Source organism: Branchiostoma lanceolatum, chromosome 8 (assembly GCF_035083965.1).
Source record: "Branchiostoma lanceolatum isolate klBraLanc5 chromosome 8, klBraLanc5.hap2, whole genome shotgun sequence".
Classification (NCBI taxonomy): domain Eukaryota; kingdom Metazoa; phylum Chordata; class Leptocardii; order Amphioxiformes; family Branchiostomatidae; genus Branchiostoma; species Branchiostoma lanceolatum.
In genome coordinates, this window is record NC_089729.1 from 5,148,970 (window position 1) to 5,173,795 (window position 24,826).

The 24,826-nt window shown below is 40.1% G+C and overlaps 2 protein-coding genes across 4 annotated transcripts in view; one reads left to right on the forward strand and one right to left on the reverse strand.

The window, feature by feature from the left end:
* Positions 1–24,259, forward strand: part of LOC136440107 (transmembrane channel-like protein 5) — a 28,089-nt gene extending 3,830 nt beyond the window's left edge. Inside the window, exons 1-20 of one of the 3 annotated variants that reach the window (XM_066435926.1) lie at positions 4,748–5,039; positions 5,199–5,394; positions 6,238–6,312; positions 6,754–6,960; positions 9,700–9,976; positions 10,484–10,565; positions 10,943–11,200; positions 11,658–11,806; positions 12,249–12,396; positions 14,345–14,524; positions 15,662–15,819; positions 16,281–16,362; positions 16,883–16,983; positions 17,358–17,453; positions 18,143–18,218; positions 18,626–18,756; positions 19,299–19,331; positions 20,089–20,226; positions 21,808–21,886; positions 22,362–24,259. In XM_066435926.1, coding sequence (XP_066292023.1) covers positions 5,277–5,394; positions 6,238–6,312; positions 6,754–6,960; positions 9,700–9,976; positions 10,484–10,565; positions 10,943–11,200; positions 11,658–11,806; positions 12,249–12,396; positions 14,345–14,524; positions 15,662–15,819; positions 16,281–16,362; positions 16,883–16,983; positions 17,358–17,453; positions 18,143–18,218; positions 18,626–18,756; positions 19,299–19,331; positions 20,089–20,226; positions 21,808–21,886; positions 22,362–22,625 — 2,652 coding nt within the window. In that variant the 5' untranslated portion in view covers positions 4,748–5,039; positions 5,199–5,276 and the 3' untranslated portion in view covers positions 22,626–24,259. Of the gene's footprint in view, positions 1–4,747; positions 5,040–5,198; positions 5,395–6,237; positions 6,313–6,753; positions 6,961–9,699; positions 9,977–10,483; positions 10,566–10,942; positions 11,201–11,657; positions 11,807–12,248; positions 12,397–14,344; positions 14,525–15,661; positions 15,820–16,280; positions 16,363–16,882; positions 16,984–17,357; positions 17,454–18,142; positions 18,219–18,625; positions 18,757–19,298; positions 19,332–20,088; positions 20,227–21,807; positions 21,887–22,361 lie in introns of those variants that run through there. The other 2 variants (XM_066435925.1, XM_066435927.1) reach the window with 2 other exon arrangements.
* The window catches only part of LOC136440108 (transmembrane channel-like protein 7), a 382,010-nt gene that overhangs the window by 48,311 nt on the left and 308,873 nt on the right, over positions 1–24,826 (reverse strand). The window lies entirely within an intron of this gene.

The window sequence follows — 24,826 nt, forward strand, 5'->3', positions numbered from 1 at the left end:
CTGCTTGATTATTTCAAACACTGCACCTTGTGACAAAGTGAAACTGAACCAGGACTTTAAGACCCCACCTTGAGCACATCTGTGTCACGTGTCACGTCTTAAGGAGATTACATGCGAGATAAGATCTTCCTGGTGCATGTCAAGAATGGTCTTATCTCTGGGCTTGTTTGGTTTCCATAACTAGAGCATGGCCTTAGCGGACTGGATACATGTACTTTTGATAAAGATATAGTAGGGTAGGTGAAGGCACAGTCATGGACAATTTTTTATTGACTTTTTTCCACAATTTTGAGTGCTCAGTCTATAAAATTATGTCGTACTGACTGTCAACAAGGTACAGCTGTTAGGTTACTAAATGTCCTCACTTGGCTCTCATGAGCCTATAATACTAAATTAGATAGATAACTTTATTGCACAACAATTGTGCAAGGTACAACGTATGGCTGGTACATAACTACAGTTCTACATGTATATACATGTATATATCTAAGGTCTAATCTACCTAATACAAGAGTGTATCGTATGGGTTTAGAATGATATGACAAATATATGACATGTAATAGACATATACTAAGTAGGGTGATTGTATAAATGTATAGAAGTAAGCAGCCCCACTTCTGAATTATCACAATGTTGCTTTTTGGAAGCATCACATATTTCAACACCCAGGGAGACATCAGAAATCAAGAAAATATGTCAGATAAGGATATACATTTGCACTTTAAACAGCCTCCAGTTTATGGATTTCCAGTTTAATTTTGGGACTATCTCCCACATTTCAGCAATCTTAAACCCAAATGGCTCAATATCACATCTGGTAGATAAAAATAGGGTTGGAAATATGTAGCAGCTACTGATGACCCCCTAGGGATTAGTCCAGTTCTACAGAATTCTGCAGAAATCTGGAAAATTGAGCCAGATTTCTGCCGAAGTCCGCAGAGTTCTGGGAAATGGAACAGAAATCCGCAGTGTTCTGAGTACTGCAGCTGGAGACAGAATTCTGCAGAATTATACCTTCCAACACTTAAACCATCCAAATCGGTGTTTTCTTCCTTCAACTTGATGTTCTCTTTCTGCACATCATCTCTCTCTTCCTGCATGTAGATAACTTCTGAATTATGGCTCAAGTTCTCAGAATTCTGGCTCAAGTTTTCAGAATTCTGGCTCAAGTTCTCAGAATTCTGCAGAATTTTCCAAATTTCTCAGATTTCTGCAGAATTGAGTTAATCCCTAGGGGGTCATCAGTGGCTGCTACATATTTCTAACTTTGTTTTTACCTACCATATGTGATATTAAGCCATTTGGATTTAAGATTTGGGTTTAATTGAGGTAGTCCTAAATTAAACTGGAAATCCATATTAAATTGGAGGCTGTTTTAGCATTTCCCTGACCCACGTACAGGCAACAGTTATCTATTACTGGCTCCAGTTGATTTATCCATGTACCAAATGCTCATTTGTTCCATCTGAATAAGATATGATGCTAGACTGAATGCAGGCTGAAATAGATTTAGTTTATGGTTTAGATAACACAATTCAAAATGGTGCTCGGGTAGGAACATAATGGATCTGTGAACTCATGGGGTAAAACTGGCTACCACAAGCTTTTCTAACACCCTTTAACTTTTAAGTATACTCATGTCTGGCTGTTTTAAAGTTAAAAGTTTAGAATGGCCAGTATACTTTTAAAGAAACAATGGTAGGTATAACAACAAAACTATGAAAGCGTAGCCCACACAAGTCATGTACAAATGTGTAATTTAAGTCCCGAGTGACTGTGGTATTTCCTTCCGTGTATGGTTCACCTGTACTTTGGCACCTGAGACATTGCAACACTCACCGGGTATGTGTACGTGCCTGGGGTCACTGTGGGAAGGGGTTAATATCTGTCAACTCGGGTAAAATAATTGTTATGTTTACTTAACTTTGCTCAGCCAAAGTACGAGCTTGATAATGACACAGAACAATGAGAACATCAAGAAAAAAGTCCTACTCTAACTCTAAGACAATAAGTATTATAAAGTGAAACATTGACTGTATCTTGAGATATCATAGACTCGTGCCTCAGACGTTATGGTCACCAAAATGTGTGCTGTGAAACTGAAAAATTTTGTGTTCGTATATGATAACTCAGTGCTCAGTCCCACAGCAGGTTTACGAAATTACGAGTGTATAATTTAGCATACGTTAAGTCAATTTCACACTTGTGCAAGTTTACATCTTGTACTTATCGTCAACTACTCACAATTTATAGCTTTCTATGGTGACCTTGTCCAGTAGATTAGACCGAGACACTGTGTAGCGTTTAGTGTTGCCGTTTTGTGAATTGTAACATGACATGTGCACATGGCACCCACAAAATTAGTCTGTAGCCAAGGGTTGGTTTGGAAATAACAAACATGGCAGGCAGGAAATGGAAATGGAGTGTCAGGTGTTTCAGAATCACAGGTACAAACCACTGTTGAGAGAATCACTGTCAAATTGCCATCTTAGCAATATTCCTAATTATGTGCATTATTGCTATCTATATGATGATAAAATTGCCATGTTTACTCAGTATATATGTATTATGTGGAGAGAAATGTTGACTACCAAAACATTCACTATTGAAAATACATCTCCTCAATGAGGAGTCCTCATATATATAAGCTTGGAACATATTTGCCTGAAGGTGGCACCATTTGAATGCTGGTTGGTTTTAAATTTGTCTGGTCTATTTTTGAATGCCCAATGTTTACCGGTAGATATTTATTGAACAACAGACTTTGTTTTGTTGGGCTGTCCACATGTTAAAAGGTCAGACATAGGTGACAGACAGACAACTACTAGTAGGGACATTATGTCTACACTAGGGCGAGTTTAGTTGGTTGGTTGGTTGATTGGTTGGTTGGTTGGTTGGTCGGTCAGTCGGTCGGTCGGTCGGTTGGTTATAATCAGTTTTTAGAAATCTATTTTAATTTTTTTGGAGAAGATACACCCAATGGCCCGAGGGCATTGTGATTCAAATCAGGGAAAGATCTCTATATACTAGTAGATCTACATCTAGGAATTGTAAAAACGATTTTCCCCATTTTCAGACTATTTCTTAAACTTTGAGCTGAGAGGTTAGTGCTCACTGCAAGCTGTTATGACTATGTGTTTTCCATTGCTGTGAACTCTTTTCAAGTGGATTCTTACGGTACGGTGGTCTAAGCCGGCGTGCCTGGCACGAACGCTGTTTATTTTGGGTCTCTGACTCAACGTGCCCGGTGTTGCAAACAAACATACGTGTACCGGTGTCAGGTTTCCATCTGATGATGTCATTGCTCAGACCATACATGTAGATTCACACGTTTAAATTTGGTATGACAGTATTGTTGGCTGAACAGTCAAACCTGTACAAGTGACCACCTCCTTGCCAGTGTGACCATTTTTTGGCGGTCCCTTATTTTCCCAATTGACAAGAGTATAAAGAATCCTGTCCACAAATGCACAATGACCACCTGTTCATGTACTGACCAAAGTTTATTTTATCGGTCCCCTGTGTGGTCTTTTTGGGCAGGAAAACAAGAAATTTACGATGTTTTCTAAAACAGACACCTGAGTGTGTGACAATCAAAACACACTGGTGTCATATTACCATCTGATGATGTCAGAAGTCAGCCTATCCTGTCATTTGCATGTTTGGCGTGATTGTATGTTGTCTTACAAGGAAATGAGAAATTCAAGACAGTGTGATGAAACAACCACCTGTTAAGGCTTACCATCTGATGATGTCAGAAGTCAGCCTATCCTTTCATTTGCATGTTTGGCGTGACTATTTGTCGTCTTACCAAGAAACGAGAAATTCAAGATGGTCTGATGAAACAACCACCTGTTAAGGCCACACCAATTTGATTTCTTGGTTAACGGAATTTTTGAAAAAATGCTAGATTGGAAAATCAACATGAAAACAGAATCTCATAGGAAAGTTTGTACTTTGGTGCACACAGTTTTAGGGAGTGAACAGAGTCAGGTGCAAGTTTTCACCCCAGCCTTCTGTTTTAATAATGTCCTTGTGCTAAAATTTAAAAAAACAAGAAATTAAATTTATTGTGGCCTAATGAGTAGCACATTTCTCAGGCACTACTTATCATTGGATTTAGGTACAAAGAGACAGGTGTTAGGCTAAGACTATGCACAATTGATTTTGTGGGTGACCTTTCAGACCTCAGTTCTGTCAACATTGAATTGTAAGTGTAACATTAAATGTTTGTACTCCAACAAATTGTCTCAAATTGACACATCGTCTTTGTATAAAGGTGCCCTAAATTGAGAGAATATTGTCGTCGACATTTTAAACCTAAAACATCCAGTTACAAAATAATAAGATTAGCTATAGCTAGAAAAAAGTCTGTTTTATTTACTTTTGCATTTAGCTTTGTGGATTCATAAAACCAATAAATCAATTAAGTAGATTAGCTTGATAAAATTAGATTTGGGTTCTTCTCTACACTACAGGCTAATACCACATTGCCTGTGAAAATTCTGTCTGACTTCTATTTTTCGACACCAGGAAAAAGTTCTTGGTATTTCATGCCCAGACAACAACTAAAGGTCGGACCCCGCATTACTTAAGTCTCTACCAGACTGACTACACCAGCTATAGGCTGGGAGAATAATTGCCAGGAGATTGGCCACCATAGTTTGTCGAATTCTACGATCCACAGCCCCGGAGGAAGGCCTAGTGGAGGCTGCCGCACGACCCTTTAATCTGCTGAAAGTTCTGGGTATTTCGTGCCCAGACAACAACTTGAGGTGACCCCGCATGACCTTTTAATCTGCTGAAAGTGTTTCACAAGGATGTAATACGAGCTAATGGACTCGAGCTATTAACTCCTGAATGAGGGGCAACCGTCGCACAACAACATGGCAACACCCTGGATAAATATTTCTCTAAGTAGCGCTCCTTGGCGCCGCGACTGAATAAGATAATGGGACGGCTGTTTTTTTTGCAGGTGAAAAGCTAAAAAAAGGTGCGACAGAAAACAATTCTAGGGAGCTTCGCAGAGGGAGGAAGGGGTAAGGTTGTACGATGGCGTACCAGAATAGAGGCTACCATCATGATTCTGAGATTTTGAGACAGCATCCACTATCATCAGTGACTGGAGAAAGTGAATGCTGTCCAAAACATCTGAGTCTTTCCAGCTGCATGATCTACTAAGTATTTTTTTCTTGCAGGTGAAAAGCTGAAAAGAGGTGCGACACAAACAATTCCAGGGAGTCTTCCAGAGGGAAGAGTAAGGCTAAGGCTACACGATGGCGTACCAGAACAGAGGCTACCACCATGATTCCTACAGCGGAGATGACTATGACTACTCCCAACCGGACTATCCACAGGACAGACGAGGAGTGGAGAACATCCCCATGGGACACAGTAGGTTCTAATCCATCATTTCACGTGAAATTTTTTTTTCTAGAAAAAAATTGCAAGGGGCAGCATTGCGAGGAAGCGTAGCGACCAAGCAGGGGGGGGGTGTTTGTCATGGCATTTTAGAGACGTTAAAATGGGGCATTCTTTGACTTCCTGAGGGGCAAAATTACTGCCAGACAGGTCACAGTTGAAGACTGGCTACATGTGACCTAGTAGCATCCATGGTCAATCAGAATTTTTTGCTTGTCAGAGAATCTACTACCCGAGGTAAGGGGGTGCATGGTCAGGGCATGGGGGCGCTTCGCCCCTGTTCCCCTCTTTTGATGAACCCCTGAATGTACATTGTAGCTTACTAATAGGCAATGCCATAATATGGTGAATGTGGTTATCAAGTTTGCTTCTCAGTCTCAAAGTTTAAGGGTCAGGAATTTGAATCCTATGAAATCTGTCAGCATTCCAATTAACCTTAAAGGTTGCTGGTTGGTTTAACAAAGAAAGGAAGTTATAGCTTGCATATGTTAAGCACGTTTTGTGAAACACTTGAGTTTGAAATTTGCATTAAGTTGTTAGTTCTAGACAATCAGTTGTACCAGTACTTCATAGTGGCACTCCAAGGTTCTTTTATCAAAATTGTAAGTAAGTGAACTTATGATTATATGACCCAGACTTTAGACTGTAGACTAGGTCTATTAAAGTACTAAGTCTAATGACAACTAGACTAAGTCATAACAACCTGCAGTAGTTTCCTAAAAGAACCTTCAGATGTAAATTTGTCATTCCTTTTGTTGGAAAGATGTTTGAATCTACCATGATTATGATATTAACATCTTGTTAATGATCAAATAGCTCAAGGAGCTACTAGAACATCACTGCTGACCTCTGACCTCCAGACCCGGCCTGCCACATTGGCTTTGTTTTACGGTATATGATTTGGATTTGACGCTCGATTGTGTATGAAGAGCTGATAGTGCCAGTGAGAGCTTGCAGAAATCCTCATTTTGAAGAGGCCGCTGCTGGGTTCCATACTACTGTCAATCAATTTGGTGGTTCAAGGGTGGCTTTAAAAAAAGTGGTTGCTGGTTGGGGAAGACAGTTGGTTGCTTGGAAGAAGGTCTTAACTATGCAAAAATGGACTCGACTATGTCAATGTGTCCTTTGACGGCAGGTGGTTGCCTGCGCCAGATTTGACTGTATATTGTTATTTTGAGTTACTGTTTGTTCATTAGTTTATCTTATTACCTTGTTTATGTTATTCAGTCATTCTGTACAGGGCACGCCTGTAAAGCAGTGTGTAAAGCACTGAGTGCGTCTACCCTGTATAAAGAAAATATTAAATAAATAGATTAATAAATCATTTTGCAGTGAACGAAGGCTACGAGGATGACTACTATGACAGGAGAGGCGACCGACACACCGTGAACGATGTCCGTGTTGACGTGGACAGGAGAGGCTCCTACACAGATGCATACTATGACGATGATGATGAATACTGGAAGACCAGATACAGGGAGGAGTATGGGGGAGGCAGAGGTGGAAACATCGCTGATCAGCTGCCCAGTAAAAGGATTGGTAAATAAGACCGTTTCCTTTACATTGTCAATATCATGAATCAAATGATCAAGCAAATACAGTACAGAGAGTCAACTTTGCAGGCTAGGAATTTTCATATTTCATTCACTTATCTTGTTATCAAATGAACACAGCATTTTTGGTCATCTACAGCAGAGTGCTTTGCTTGCGTGCATCCAAAAACTGTTTTCAACTATTTTTTGACGTATCTTCTGTACATAATCATAGAATGCTCTTTCTTATGATCATAGAGACATTATGATAATAGAATTTTATTCATGTATTTTTAGTTCTTAATTCACATCACATATTTCAAAGCTTTATTTCACCCCCATGTAGCAAATACTAACCAAATGTAGATGCACCAGGCTGATTTTTATTTTGCTTTCTCCATTTTACACTACCTTGCTGGACACACACTGACTGTAGGTCGCACATCATCTGATGCCTCATTAGAAGGTTTGCACATGTAGCTGTCTGTCTCTCCATCGTGTATTTTTTTTCATTTAAGGCTGTGTTGATTTGATTATATGGATCACATCTGCCTGCTCATCAATTTCCGTCCATTTCTGTTTGTGGCCATATTGTACATCATACAAAGCAGCTGCAAAATCATAAAGCTTAATATGTGGTAAATTGCAAAAATAATATTTTGGAAAACGGGATCTAATATCTAAAAGAAGAAGATGTGAAAGAACGAAAATGAAGAATCTATTGATCGTTATACCATACTCTTGTGTACAGTATTTAGTTTTGCTCATCCTTCTTGACCATGTAGATTTCATAATAAAGGCTACTTTTTTTGCCAAACTTTTGTTTTTTAATCACACTCGCATAAGTTTTTTGGGTTCCCAGAGGATGTCATCCATATAATCAAATCAACACGGCCTAATAGAAAATGAATCAGGCAGCAGGATAATTTTTCCAAAGAGTCCGACATTTCAGATAGCATCTATATCTACTACAGTCCTTCATCAGTGATTGAGACAGTGGATGCTGTCTGAAATGTCCGCCTCTTTCTAGAATTCATTCAGTAACTTACTGTTCCTTGATTCATTTTGTATTATGTGGTTTTCTATCTGGATGTCTAACCTTCATTAAGTTCTTCTTTTTGTCGGTCTGTTTGTTAGGCCACACCATTTTAATTTCTTGGTTAACAGAATTTTTAAAAAAAATGCCAGATTGGAAAATCAATGTGAAAACAGAATCTCAGACTGAGTCAAGTTTTCACCCCAGCCTTCTGTTTTCATGATTTTTTTTTCTTCTAAAATTAACACACAAAATCTGTTAAGTTAAACCAAGAAATTGAATTGGTGTGGCCTTAGTTTCAGTTTCTGTTACATTCAGTTTGAATGTGTTTATTGTAAAAGTTTTTAAAGCTTTTGAATTGGCTTTCTAGACTTACAAAAGGAAGTTTTCTGTGCTCTCTAAATATGAGGATTGTGTAATGCTGGTACAACATGTAGTTTCTTGTGCAGCCACCACAACACCACACAATAAGCCAGGGGTCTTGCCAGGCTGTGCTAGCCAAAAATTATAAATTCTCAATGGAGAGTGTACTTGGAAGCTACAAGAACAGAACTACTACCAACACCATATGGCAGTTTACTGATAAGAATAATTCAGTCTCACCCCCTGAAACTACTTTGGTCTCAACCGTCATCAAGTCACCTTTTGCACCTTATAAGAACCCACCAAAGAAAATGGGTGCCTAACCAAATCATGGAGGGTGGAAAACCTGTTTGTAAGCTTGTCATAATTAGATGAAGCATATTCGATTACGACTTCGATGTTTGCCACAAAGATACTGTTGTCAGTTCACTTTGGTTGCTATCTGGATTAGAACATTTCAATCGCATAGCTGGCAAACAAAACCTGGTGTAACAGTTACACTGTCACCTGCGTTCTTAAAATTGGTAAGTACACCGTACCCTAATTGAGATCTGATAGTTTTGGGCATGCTACTCTTTTTAACAAGTATCATCATGGTGTTTTTTCGTGAGATCATTTGGTTCTCCTTGAGTTGGTCTACCTTTAATGGTCTACAGTGTTCCCTTATAAGGATAGAACTACAATGACTGGGCCAGAAGATTTACATGATGAAAGAAAATATTCTAGTTGGGGAATATTGTTTATGCCCATGACGTCAACTTCAAAGTGCATTTCAAAGTTTTGAAAGCTATTGACTCTAAGTGTATCAAGGACCTCTTATTACCACTTATGGACCTCTACTGAACACTATCACCCGTAAACCTTCACTTAACACTTTTCGACCAGGTATATTTTGGGCAGTTGTACACACATGAGTTTATGACAACTTTAGACTGCATGAAAGCTTTGTAATTTATTGACTAGTTAGTGTGTTCAGAGCCTCTTACCCTTACTATGTCATTGAATATCTCATTTTTCGACCAGGTACATTGGGATGGTCATACACGTCACTCATTGTTGTATGATCATCATGATTGTTTATGCCAAATTTAGATTGCATGTAAGCTATTCAATAGATAAGTGTAGTTTTAGCCCTCTTGCTCTTACTACATCACCTATCACTTCGTTTTTCGACCAGGTACGTTGGGGCGGTTGTACGCAAACATTGTTGCACGGTAATTTATCAATTACATGTATGCCAACTTCAGATTGTATGCAAGCTATTGAGTAAGTGTAGTTTTAGCCCTCTTACAAATGTAGTCTTACTACTCTTATATAATCACCAAATATGCTTAATTTTTCGACCAGGTACGTTGGGGCGGTCGTACGCTCACGTCGCCGCCAGCATGTCCAGCGAGGATCAGGTTCTGCGGAAACGGTCGAGCATGAGGCGACGGAAGTCACGACACCAGACTGTGCGGGCGGCGCCGTCGGCGCATCAGGCTGTGATGAGCCCGACAGCGTACATTGCAGACGAGATTATCGCGGACGAAGACCTCATGGAGGATACGGAGGCTGCGAGGCTGCGCAGGGAGGAAGCCATCAAGGGTATGGCGTCGGGGATGTCCGCAAAGAGGAAAGTCAGGTGAGCATTAAGTTTTTAACCTTCTCCCTGCAAAGGCTTTGGCTTAACCTTAAAATCTCCCTGCTAAGGGTGCACCCATGTATGGTATAGTAATATAGATTATGAGTGTTGATTGCTCATATATTAGGTTTTTTATGTTTTTTGTTGCCATGTTATGTGCAGGCAGGGTTGTGAGACGGTACAATTTCAGCGTCAAAAGAGTCTGCAGCAGGTCTTGCCAATCTTCCACGCTCTTGTTGTCCTTCTGGCAAGTCTTTGTCACATCAAATCGAGAGACAAAACCCAGTTCCCAGGACAATTTGAAAACGTTAGGCAGGCCATATATTGTTACAGCTCACAAGTATGGAGTTCATCCAAGCTGCAAGGAGTACACCCTCCCCCCCCCCCCCACACACATACACATACACATACACATACACATACAGACACACACACACAATACAATTTTATAGCTCAACAAAACAGATGAGGATGTTGTTTCATCTTCTTTTTTTTTATTTATCCTAGGGACCGAGTAGAGAGAGAGTCAAACAAGAGGAAGATGAAGAAAGTGGGAACATGCACGATATGGTGTTCAAACCTGACCTATGTAAGTGGAGCTACTTTTACTCATATAACCATGAGCAGAATATTTAAGATCATTGAAATAACTTACAAACATTAAACTCTTTATTTAGAGAACCTGCAGCTGGTAGAGTCTTGCCAGTGACATTGTGTACATACTGTAATTTGTACCAGTTGTAAAGTTGAATAATCTAACTCAGATGAGTGTGAACTCTTTTTGTTTGCTCTTAAGGTTTATTATTTCACTACGTACATGTACCTCTTACTTTGTATTGTCCTTTTGTATTTTAATCTATTTCTGGTATAGATTATAAACAAATGCTATATACTTGGCTCTTTCTGACTTTGATGTTTCAAGAAATATTGAGTCAAACTATAATTCTTGTTTTTTCATCACAACAGGCATGGCGACACTTCTTAAGCAAGATCGCCGAGCTTCGCTACATCTTTGTCTTGTGGCGCAGCCACCTCAAGAAGATCGAGGGGTTCTTCGGCACCGGGATCTTGTCTTACTTCATCTTCCTGAAGACGTTGTTCCTGCTGAATGTTCCGCTGTTCGTCCTCAGCTTCTGCTTCATCACAATACCCCAGCTGGTTTATCAGCCCAGCCCGACCTTCAACAACGCCAGCTTTACTGGGATAGAGCTGCTCACTGGTGCTGTAAGTATCTCACTACAATAACTGTTAGTTAGAATCTAAAGGTTCTGGGTTCGAATCCGCTGCCCCACCGTCAGCGATGCCAGCTTCACTGGGATAGAGCTGCTCACCGGTACTGTAAAGCCTCTGTCATACATTGCCTCCCAACCTTCTCTAGACCATAGTTGAGAGTTAGTCGTGAGCAAGGTCATCAGTGTGGTTGGGAGTTATAATTGTTGCCTTCTAGTCTTGTAAAGTCGTCTACGCCAATTGACTAAAGATTTTGAAAAGTCAGGTTGGGAAAGTCAAAATCTTCTTGGACACAATCAAAGTTAAAGTGAACTGGAGCTAGAATAGAATGGATTCCACCAAGCGCCAACCTTGGTTGGGAGTGGTCCCTTGAGTGGTTGTTATTCATCTACATTATACTATGACAGTCACTATTTTTCCTACAATGCTATCATTAAATTCTTTCCCCCAGGGTTGGTTTGAGAACACAGAGCTGTACTACGGCTACTACACCAACACCACTATAGAGAAGAACCCTGGTCTGCAGTACAACATGCAGCTGGCCTACCTGTGTGCTGGAGGGGGGTACTTTCTACTGTGCCTCATCATACTTGTACACAGGTACGTGTAACAAGGGGGGTAGGAAGGAGGGGGGTAACTGGGTGACAAGGGTAAGGGGCTGGAAATGGGAAGTAGGTGATTTGTGACATTATACCACAAAATATTGGTTGACTGTTATTTTATGGCATATACTTCCTACAGCAAATCTAACAATACTGGCAGTCAAAAATACATAGCTAAGGAATAAGTAGAATACAGTTGGGCATTGTTGGGCAAGAAGAAACATACTGGTTTGGCAAAGAAAAAACCTTGTTGAAACTTTGACACCAAGTTTTAGAATCTAATTGATACGGTGGTCCTCCCTTACTGTAGGAATTATGCTAAATGATATTTATTCTTTGCTCAGAGCAGTAAAGTTTTATCAGAAAGGATTCAGAAAAGACAGAAAAGGCTTTAGTTTTGGTTTATAGAATGTCTTAGACTTCTGTTGTGTTCCTCTCAGAATGTCTTCGTCCTTTCGGACCAACTACGTCGAGGCGAGCTTTGTGAAGAGTCAATTTGTGACCAAGATTTTCACATCCTGGGACTTCTGCATCACTGAGAAGGAGGCGGCCAAGCTCAGGCACAAAAGCGTCTACACCGAGATTGTGGTATGTAATGTTTACTGAGGTCATGGGTCATGACTCGTGAGTGAGTTTGTTTACAGTCTCCACCCTTCTCTGTTTTGTATTCTTCTTGATGTTTTATTTAACGTTGGGTAACATAAATTCGTGGGGTACTTAAATTCGGGATTTTTCGAAAACGGGGTATTTAGGGATATGTGCTAGATGCAACATCAGTAATACCGCTAGAAATGCAAACTTGACAGACTAACGTATTCAGAACACTGTCTGAAAAGCTTCGATAAGCATGCATTAGAAGGCGACGAGGACAAAAACTCTCCGTCCCTTATTGGAACAGTCTGAGGGCTTCGTGGGAGAATCACACCACATCGTTGTCGGCTGGTTTATAAGACAAATGTCACATCCGCATCCTGCTAAACACAATCATTTACAAGACAACTTATTTTCTTAAAATTGCTGACCTGCAATTGGACTCTAAGTGTGATCAATCATCAAAACCCCTCTTTGTTGTTACAACCTACGGCACGTGTATTTTCCCGCCGCCATATTGTTAACCAGAATCCTGTTGTCAAGCAGACGACAAAGATTTGTGAGGAACACTTTTTTGTCTAAATGCTGCGTGTGATAGTGGACTGAGGAAGATATTTTCCTCAAAGTTTGCTCCTAACACAACAAGGAACACATGGACATAGTAGTATTACCATTGCTACGGCATCCAGCTAACTTTCCATGAATAATGTAACGTTACACGTTGCCCGATGATGACGATGGGCCGACTTTGAGTGAAGTTCTACCGACTCAACACACGGGTTGTTCCCGAACTGGCCTGATGTGTGCGGTACGGCCGTTTTTTCGTGTATTTTTTTTACTTGGACACGTCTATATCCATAGCACTCTCCTCAAACCAAGGATGGAACGAATAGCTGCTGCAGTGTTCTCGCCAGGCCTTTTCAGCATAGGGGCCCCCTATGCTGTGATTTGGACCCCCTATGCTGTGATCTGGACCCCTGTGCTGTGTTTCAACCAGCATAGGGGTGTTTCTTTCTGGGAAGAAGCTTGTAACCCTTCATAAATCTTATAAAAAGTTCATATTTGGCTTTAGAATGAGGCTGTGACAGAGGAAAAACTTAACTTTACAAAATTTATCCCTCAAAAATGCAGGAAATAGTGTCTCATTGGGTTATAAATTAAAAAAATTTCCGGGGGAGCATGCCAGACTCTCTACTCTGGTCATGTCTCCGCCCTTCCGTGTAACTTGCGCCGTGTTAAGTTGTCCTTCCGTACCTGACCCCTATGCTGTGAAAAAATTCTGGTGAGAACACTGTGCTGTATAAAATGTGATTAGCGGTAAGATATTCAAGACGAATCTTCTCTCCCGAATTAATGTGCCCCCCTGTCCGACAGCACCGTCATTGTGCGTGCGGCGGACGGTAGTTTCAAGTTGAAATATTATGGTGTCAGCACGACTAGAGACAAAATCTACCATATATATGATTAGTGCAAACTAAGATAGTACATGATACTGACAGAATAATAGAAAAAAAGGATGGTTTATTGTTCTGCTAGATTGATTTCAGTCAACCATTATCGGAAAAATCCCGAATTTATGTTACCCAACGTTAGTGTCAAGACATGCATATGCTAGTCCATTTTATGACAATATCCCTCATCTTTTTCGTCGTGTACCCCTCTTTCTTCCTCCCTGGATGGTTGCTTTCTAGCAGGACAGTTGCATGCGTATGATAGTTTGGGCTAGTCCTGATGACCATGACAGTCACAGCCGTACCACTTATAATTAGCTTAACTTTTCTTTACTGTGGTTAGGAAGTCTTTGACTCTATTCCATTACTGTAGCATAAATGTAGTCTCTGTACATGTATGTGATCCCTCAAATCTTCCGGAAGCATTTAATCTCAAGTCTGTGTTCTTGCTGTTTGTTATAATTTTGAAAATTAATATTTTCTCTGGCATACAGGAGCTGCTTGCGGAGACCCATAAGCAGGCCCAGGAGTTAACCGGCGGCGAGCGGTGCTGTCGTGTGCTGACCCGGCTCTGTACCTGGCTCCTGTACTTCGCCATGCTGGGGGGATCCTGCTACCTCGTGTACTTCATCGCACAGAGGCTTAATGAAGACATCATCAAACTCATCAGTGATGTTAGTACTCATCTTTTACGACTTATATTAGCTAATGGAAGTGGGACCTACCCAAGTTTTCAACTTTCAAGTTCATCCCTTGATAAAGACTGGAGTTGGACAGTCTAAAATTTAGGCGAATCCAATTTTTGCGTTGTAAATTGCGAAGTAGCAAAGTTGAACAGAAGCAAGGTTGAACTGTATAGTACATACAAATCAACCTTGATGCTATGCTTTGCCATGCTCCTGCTACCTCTTGTCCTTCATCGCACAGAGGCTCAACGAGGACATCATCAAACTCATCAGTGATATTAGTAACCTCTGTTAACATTAATCCGCCGGGTTACATAAATCGGCCACTTGGAAAAACAGTGGGTTTGAGAGATCTCTAGTGCAGCACCCCTCAGCTATGCACAGTTCAGATATACAGGAGTGCATTATACTGAGGGACGTTAGGTTGGAGATCTGTTTGGACGTATCTTTTCAGGGTGGCGAATGTGCCCTGGTGGAAGTTAGCTTTGAAGTTCATCTGTGTTGGTACTTTATGAAATCATTCTGAAGCAAGTTTGAACTGTTGTTAATTTCCAACACAAAAATTGGACCTACCCAAATTTTTGACTGTCCTAGTGCCAAGTTCATTCCTTGATAAAGACTGGAGATGGACTGTCCAAAATTTATTTGTGATGGAAATCAGTAAGTAATGTACAGTTCAGTCTCTTGTTAGCCCATGACATAATTTGCTATTTACTTTTCACCTTTTTGGTAACATGTGTTTGTGGTGATACATGTATTTATCTATCTATTTATAAAAACTTTGTTACAGAGGTAACTGGACAGGGGTAACAGAACTATATAAGTTCTTTCACTAGACCCCTGTCCAATATAAAAACATGGTGAATATATACGAGAGAAACAAATGATAATTACATTATATTACATAATCAATTATGTGTGAATATTTGTTTGAATGTGTGTTCGTGATTTAGTTGCTGTAGCATAACTCAAGAAGTTATGGGTGGATTGCTATCATTTTGATATTTGTTAAATGTGTATTCACGTCTACAACGGGCATCAAGGAAATGGTCAGAATTCCTTTAGTGGTTGGCAGAATATTTGTTCACTTGTCATTGTAACAACATGTTGCTATGTCCTCTTCAGAATCTGCAGGCAGGTAGTGCAACCAGAGCCCTCAGTCTACTGGCGATGCCTCTCTGCATCTCAGCCATCAACTTCCTTCTGCCCTTCGCCTTCAGCATCCTAGGCAGTCTGGAGAAGTACAAGTACCCTCGCCACGAGCTCTACATCAGCATCTTCAGGTGAGAGATCTTCCTGTATGTCTAAGACATTTCTTGGCATCTCTAGAGCAAGAATTATCAGAGGATGTCTAGGTTTTGCTCTGGAGCTCAGCTCTACATCAGCTTCAGGTGAGGAAGATTACAATGTAGTGTCTTAATGCAGAAATACCTTGGCATCCTCAGATACTAATTCATATGTCGAAGTTTTGCTTAGCAATTTGTACCCACTGCTTAAGCTCTTATGTATTTTCATATGTGCACTTCAAGACTATGCTGTCTTCAATTAAGATTATTCTGATCAATCTTTGTCAATCTTAAGTTTTGCTGAGTAGTCTGTAAAATATTGAGGTTAACTGTTCGTCTGCATTTTCAGGTGGGAAGGCTTCCCTGTCTAAAACATCCTTGAGTAAAGATCTTGCAATCATTGATGTCATGGAGATGTGTGTAATCTCAGCCTAATCTTTAGTTTAATATTTGTCCAGAACCATCCTGTTGAAGTGGGCCATCCTGGGTGTGCTGCTCTGGTTCTGGCTCAACAAAATCAGCGGGTCCTCAGATGAGCTGGTGAGTTGCACAATATCACCTACATACATGTATACTCAGTCTGTAATGTTACAATGTCATACATATCTCTGTCCTTGCTACAAACAGTGGAAAACAGCTTGCAGTCAAAAAAAATTGTTCCCTCCTCTTTTTAGCTAGAAAGTACATCTGTGTCAATTTGATAGCTACATGTAGAGCAATCCAAACTAGATCAGTGTATAGTTTCATCAGGTTGGTAGGTCACTCAATAAAAATACTGTACACAACCGAGAAAAGTTTATTCCACAAATTTTGCCCTGAGGAAGGTGACAGACGGTCACCAAAACGTTGGTGGAATAAAATCTTGGTTGTGTACAAAGACCCTTTCTATTCAATCCAAACTAAAATTTTGGATGAAATACAACTGTTACATAGTTACTTAGAATAACAACTCTCAAATTTTCAGCTCTTTACTTTCTTCATATATTATCATCTTTTTCCTCATACACAATCTGAAACCCTATGAGTATGAGCTAACAGAGTTTGTTGTGTCCATCTCCAGACCTGTTGGGAGACGTATGTAGGACAGGAGATATACCGTCTGGTCCTGGTGGACTTCGTGTTCCTGCTGCTGACAACTTTCATCTCTGAGTTCATCAGGAAGTAAGTCAGGACCAGACAAGCAACATCTGGAGAAGATTAAGATATTGATGAAAGGCTTCATTGAAGCATTGTCTTAAAATTTTATACAGTAGCAGTTGAGATACCATGCAGTCCCCACAACAAGTGTATGTTGACGGAGAGTCCAGAATTTGAAGACAAAGAAAATTGAGGGTAATAGAAAAGAAAGAACAATAGCACATCAGGAAATGAGGACCATATTTCTAAAGGCTCAATGTACTTGAAATCGTCCGATCCTGGTTGTCCATCAAAATCAGCTGCTCAACCAGTAAGAGATGGACTGCACATTCATCAATTTTTAAAATTTCTTCAGCCAAACTAACTAACCAGTTCTTTTATCCCCACCCCCTCTCCAGTTTGGTGACTAAGTGTTGCTGTAAGAACCTGGGGAAACCGGAGTTTGACATCGCTCGCAACGTACTGGACCTCATCTACGCACAGGGGCTCTGCTGGTAGGTGTGACCTGCATGAGTATGTGCGACTAGGGCTGTATACCTAAGGCCTGTACATCTAAAGTAAATTAGGTACAGGATATAGGAGATTCTTTTTACACAACCAGGTAATCTCACCTGCTAACGTTTCGGTGTCTATCAGACACCTTCTTCAGAGCTTCTGACTGGAGTACTGCTTCTCACCGCTATAAGTAGCCGATGTACATGTAGGTGGCGCTTTTGCGGTGAGAAGCAGTACTCCAGTCAGAAGCTCTGAAGAAGATGTCTGATAGACACCGAAACGTTAGCAGGTGAGATTACCTGGTTGTGTAAAAAGAATCTCCTATATCCTATATTCTACCAACCTGATGAAATTATTTTCGAAAATTAGGTACAGTTGCGTACCTGAATGTCCGTTGTACTTGTACTTGTAACTGAACAAACTAAAGCTCTAGTTGACACCACTCTTTTAGACTAAAGGCTAGTAAATTTGGAGGGACCTCTAGATTATGAGTTTGGTTACAATATATTTGGTTGAAGAACCCAATGTAAATGAGTTGAGTAGTAGAAAAAGACTGGCAAACAGACATGATCAAAAAGTATTGAGCAGAAGACAAACTATTTTTTATATGACATTGTAGACAATTACTCCTCATTGCAAATACAATTGACTGTACTGAAATTTGTTCCTGCACTTCCTCTCCTAACAGGTTGGGGGCGTTCTTCTCTCCACTGATGCCAGTCATCTGCATGTTCAAACTCTTTGTCTTCTTCTATGTCAAAAGGGTAAGTAAAAAAATACCAACAGACTGAAGGTTTTTCAAGCTCATAATAATCATACAAATACAAATCAGCACATTTATATCAGACCTTAACTTTTGCTGTTCCACAGTAGATAAGCCCTGATAGTTTGACTTGTTTGGTACACAAATACTGTCAATGCAGAAATTAAATGGTGGTTTTATGTTTGCGGTTTTCGTGGTGAACTCTTTACTGCAAACTTAAAACAGCAGCAAAAAGCCATTCCATTGTGTGACTGAAGCGCTACTATTGTTTCAAACGCGAACTCAAAACCACCTCGAACACTCCATTTTCTCTCTACCACGAAATTAAATCTCCTCGAATGTTTCTGCATCATCATGGAAAGGTGACAGTTTCAGATTTGAACATCTTCCCCCGTTTGTTTTGTACAGATCAGTGTGGTGATGAACTGCCGTGCGTCCAGTAAGGCGTGGCGAGCGGCGCAGGCCACCACCATCTTCCTCTGCATCCTCCTCCTCACCTTCTTCATCGCGCTGGTCGCCGTAGGTTACAGCATCTTCGCGTAAGTCAAGATGATCTCCTCTCCATCAGATCGGGTTTCATTTTATTAATCCCTGGTAACCTCCGTCTGTTAACCTTTATCCACCAGGATACATATATGCCATCCTGAAAAAAATGCATTCTAAAGAGACAGATCTCCAATGCAACGTCCCCCAGTATAATGAACTCCTATATATCTTCATAATCATCATATTTCTTACTCTAAGGAAGAAGCATGTACAAAGTTCAGCTTCCAATATTCTCTATTCTTGTATATCTGTGGGGTGCTGCACTAGAGATCTCTCAAACACACAGTTTTTCAAAGTGGTGGATTTATGTCACCTGGCAGATTAATGTTAATGGATGTTGTTTTTTATTACAGCTGTTACATCATAATGCAGGCAAAATTATTGTGACGTCTTGCATAATCATGCACTTAACTGTAAATTCTGTTGTTTTATCTCATTTTGTTTTTATTCTGACTTTCCATTTTTTCAGTGTGCTATTGATAGACAATAAAGACAGTACACGGAGCTAAACCTGTATTTTTAAATGTGGTTTCAGAATCAAGCCCTCCGATGACTGTGGACCATTCAGGTATGCTATGCTTTGTACAATCTCCCGCATGATATAAAATGTGTCCTGCTGATGTTTTTTATGCTATCTATTTCACTAGATTGATTTCTTAATCAGGTCATTTTCCCTTGACTTTTTCTTCACTGCGGTGGCATAGATACTTCCACTTTCGGTGCGTTTCACTGCGGTGTGATGCATTCAGCTGAAAAATACCCCCAACCTGTACATATACAGGACCCACATACAGGCTCTGTATTCATTTATTGTCAAATGTCACAGTACACTACACTGACTCTTCACAGTGCACTACTCTGACTCTACACAGGCTCTGTATACATACAGAGAGAGAGAGCCTATATATATATTAGGCTTCCCGCAGGGCAATGGTTAAGTCTACTGTTGATGTGGCATCGTGTGGCGCAATCGGTAGAGTTTTGCCCAGAACCGAGAGGTCCCAGGTTCAAAACCCCGATATGCCCCAATGTTATGCCCTTGGGAAAGGCACTTAACACGACTTTCCTCACTCCACCCAGGTGTGAATGGGTACCTGACTTCGGTTGGGGAAGGTCGTATTGAGGTCACCTGCTGGCGCCGAATGGCAGCCGCCCAGACCCTTGCGACAGTTCCACAAAGTGCAAGTGTGGAGCAAATATGTATCTGTTCTGTATTATATGATTGTAAACCCTGCAGCAATTCAGCACTGGCTGCCATTGCATGGGTAATTTCTGACCAATAAACCATTATTATTATGATAACCGTTCACAATGTGCATCTCCAGGGGCCTGGCTAACAGCTACCAGAGTGTGCTGAACCTGCTGGATACATGGCAGGGTCTGCCCAACCTGAGGTGGATCAAAACGGTAGTGGACGTCATCGGCTCGGGGTACTGCAGGGCCTTTGTCTTGTGCATCTTATGGTGAGGCTTTGCTTGGCATGAAAGTTCATCTGTGTTGACTTATTCATCTGTGTTGGAAATTATATCATTATGGAAAAGTTGAACCAGTTTCCAGTCTAAAGACTAGATTTTTTTCAAATTCAGTGAGACGTAACTCTTTGTGTTTAAAACTAGTTGAATTTTTCACTTATAGTAAGAGTTGGTCTAAAACTTAAGACTTGACTAATTTGTACACTCCTTTTGTCTATGCACTGATTGAGTTTAAAAAACTGTCTACTTCATCTTTTACATTAGATTTTGTACAGTTTTGCACCTTTCTTAGAAACATACTGAATTTGAGCTCTTCATTGTCTTATTCTTATAACGTTGGGTAACATAAATTCGTGGGGTACTTAAAGTCGGGATTTTTCGAAAACGGGGTATTTTAGGGATATTTGCTAGATGCAACATCAGTAATACCGCTAGAAATGGAAACTTGACAGACTAACGTATTCAGAACACTGTCTGAAAAGCTTCGATAAGCATGCATTAGAAGTTGGCTACGTCAAAAACTCTCCGTCCCTTATTGTCACAGTCTGAGGGCTTCGTGGGAGCATTATTCTACATAGTTGTTCGCTGGTTTATAAGACAAATGTCACATCCGCTTCCTGCTCAACACAATTATTTACAATACAACTTATTAGAAACTCTTTTGCTAACCTACAACTGGACTCTAAGTGTGATTAATTATCAAAACGCCTCTTTTTTGCTGCAATCAATGGCTACGGCTCTACGGTGAATTTCCCGCCGCCATATTCGTTACCCAGAATCCTGCTATTCAGCAGACGACAAACGTTGGCGAGGAATACTTTTTTGTCTTAATGTTGTGTGTGATAGTGGACTGATGGCGATATTTTCCTCAAAGTTTGCTCTTAGCACAAGCAGAAACACATGGACATAATAGTATTACAATTTCTACGGCATCCAGCTAAGGCCCCGTTGAATAATGTACAAATTTCCATGACGGTGGGGGTGAACTTTGAGTGACGTTCTACCGACTCAACACACGGGTTATTCCCGAAGGCCTGATGTTTGCGGTACGGCCGTTTTTTCGTGTATTTTTTTTACTTGGACACGTCTATATCCATAGCACTCTCCTCAAGCCAAGGATGGAACGAATAGCTGCTGTATAAAATGTGATTAGCGGTAAGATATTCAAGACGAATCTTCTCTCCCGAATTAATGTGCCCCCCTGTCCGACAGCACCGTAATTGTGCTTGCGGCGGACGGTAGTTTTAAGTTGAAATATTATGGTGTCAGCACGACTAGAGACAAAATCTACCATATATATGATTAGTGCAAAGATAGTACATGATACTGACAGAATAATAGAAAAAAAGGATGGTTTATTGTTCTGCTAGATTGATTTCAGTCAACCATTATCGGAAAAATCCCGAATTTAGGTTACCCAACGTTATACAGTAGGGCTGAATGATCAACAATGCAGGCAAAAGCTTCAAACACTCTTGCTGGTGTTTCATAACTTAGGGGTCCATATCATTGAAGCTTCAGATTGACAGACATTTGCAATTATCTAGTAACTGCTATTTCCTACTGCTGTAGCCTGTTGGTGTACTACTATGCAAAGCTGTCATCCAGTCACAAGATCCTCGTGGAACGTCTCAAACACCAGATCTCAGAGGTAAGGTTCTGTTAGAACACAACTAATTTTCTACAGTAGATTTGGCACCAATAGCAGTCAGCAGTCATTGCAACAGGTCATAAAAAGTGTACTTTTTCCTGGATAGAAATGTTCTTTATTCACAACCAACAACTGATGTTTCAGAGACCCTCTGTCACCTTCCTCGGGACAATACTGACTGGTAATATTCCACTGTAACAATGCGGTCCCAATATATGTGACAATATGTTTAGGACCGCATACATGACAATACGTTTGGGACCGCATTGTTAGCAGCAACTTAGATGCAGTGTGGAATATTGCCAGTGAGTATTGCCCTGAGGATGATGACAGACAGCCACCGAAACCCCACTAGGTGTAGCTGCTAACGATACATTAGATGTAAAAAAAAAGAGCCTTATGATCCAGTGATTTTCCAACCTGATAAAATTATTCACAGATGTATAAAATGCATGTACTTTTGTCCGTACTGCAGGAAGGGAAAGACAAGCAGTTCCTTCTGAAGATGCTCCAAGATGCCTCTCCTAAGAAAGATGGATCCCAGAATCCCAACCGGACGTCAGGAAGTCCGCAGCGACCAATGTCGTCGGGAGCAACGCCCGCCAACCAGGCAGCCTCCCCGGCAAAGTCACCTGACCAGGGGGGAAAGGACGCGTTCGCCATGGCAATGGCTGCTAGGCAACAGCATGAGAACGTCGGAGTGCCACACAGGATTACTGAAAAGGACTGCAGTGATTAGTCGAAGCGAGGAAGTTTCAAATCAAACTTCAAACCTCTTTGGTCAATGGATCAAATTTGATATCCTGTCTTGTGCCAAAATCAATTGTTGAGAAGAAAACAGAAGCATTATTTCAAAAACGAAGTTTGTGTGGCAGCAAGACTTTTGCTCCAAAACATTGATTTTGAAATTTCCCAACGATTGTGTTGTTCTTCAAAAACTAAGACCAAATTTTGCAAATTGTTATCATTTGTAAAGAACAGTGATGAAATTTCTAATTGTACATTTATCATTGGTAATTATGGAAAAACTACCCATATATAGAGGCAATTTTAAAAATCTGTATGTCAAGAAATAATATTTCCTCAGAAAGTGAAATGAAGCATCCCTTTCAGCATGTTGGTGCATCTCAGGAAAGCTGGTGGTTTGAAGAGCAATATTTGCATGTTCTGTGGAAGTTTACTTCCAGTCAACCTGCAGTGCCATTGAAATATGCTAGAGGGCGATGTTAGTCTGTGCCATAACAAAATGCAAATGAAGCTCTCAGAATATGTGCGAACAAAAAAAATATAGTTTCATGTAAGTCTTGACCCCTAAATTTTGCTCAAAATTGCCTTTAAAAGATAATTGTCAGTAGTGGTATATCTATTCTCTGCATTTTGTCTTGTCATGCTTCGATGAGAAAGTTTGATATTTTATTAGATTCTAAAACTGTAAAAACTCGAAACTAAGAATGAAGAGATGTACATTTTTAACTTCTGTGCAAAAATTTTATAAATCTACTCTATCTATAAAAGGAGAATTTTAACATTTATGCAAGATGAATCTACTTTGTACAGTTTTAGGGAAACTCACACGAAATTTTGCAAATTGTTGTCATTTGTAAAGAAGGGAAGTAAATATGAAATTTCTGATTGTACATTTATCATTCATAACTATGGAAAAGCTAACACTACCTATATATGCAATTTTTAAAACCCATATGTCAAGACATGCCATTATTCCTGTATTTCCGCTCTTAAAAACATTGTGCATTTTTATGACTTGATTGGCATAATCAAGATAATGTACTTTTATATAACACATCAAAACCGTTGTTTTCTGTTGAAAACATTTCTGTTGAAAGCATCCGCAAGTCTGTTTTAACTGTTTACTACAAGACAGTGGAAGTGCCAGAACGTACGATGTGTGCAATAACAAACGTCTACATACACTAACAGAACAACTATTGTACGATTCTCCAACTTTTTATGTTAGTAAGAACAGTCAAATAAGCAGGAATGTTAGAAAGATTATTATCATATACTGTATCTGATTTTTAAACAATTTATTCATGTTGTGAAGTCTGATTTGAATTGTATATATCGGCAAATGTCCCATATTGATGTAAATGTAACCATGAGATATAATGTTATACTTTAACATACCTTTAAATTGAACATTAGTTTGACTAATGTTACATATCATATGACAAGTGCCTATAACTTTATAAAGAAATCCTGGATGTGAATAATTCTGGTATGATTGTATATAACTCAGAATGTGTGCTGTAGCATATACACACTAAAACTGTGTGTTTTTCATATATATGCCTTGCACGATTTGTACCCTATATATTTGACATGGACCAATATAAGAAGTCTTACTGGCATTTATGACATGTTCAGAAGAGATCTAACTTGTCTGTACAAAAGGCCCTGTCTGTGTCTGTGTGTCTGTCTTTCTGTGCGTACATTGTGTGTGTGTGCGTGTGTGCGTGCCTGTTTGTGTGTATTGGTGCCTTTCTCTGTCTGTGTGTATTCTTATCAAGTGGTTTGATGGGTTCTTAAGGTGTGACTCAATGTCTTAAAAGACTAGACCGACATGTTATACATTTGTAGTGTCCAATCAGTTTGTAGGTCTTGACAGTTTTTGTGAACCGTGATCCGATGTTGGCCAACTCAGTTTACACTTGTCCTCTAAGCCTGACCGGTTAAACATCGTTGGCCTCCTTTTGATAATGAGTCAGGTCCCCTTTCCATGACCCGCTGCACGGGAGCGTTGAGTGGCTAAAGTCGAATTCGGCGCTGGGTTAGGAGAAGACTGGCATCCATCCACGTGCACATGATAATTCCAGTTCGCTCCTCTTATCCTATCCAAGCAGAATTTGACTTTCCTGACTTTGGCTTTTCAAAATGCATAGTCGGCCTGCGCAAATGACGTTTGATAAGTAGTACATTGTG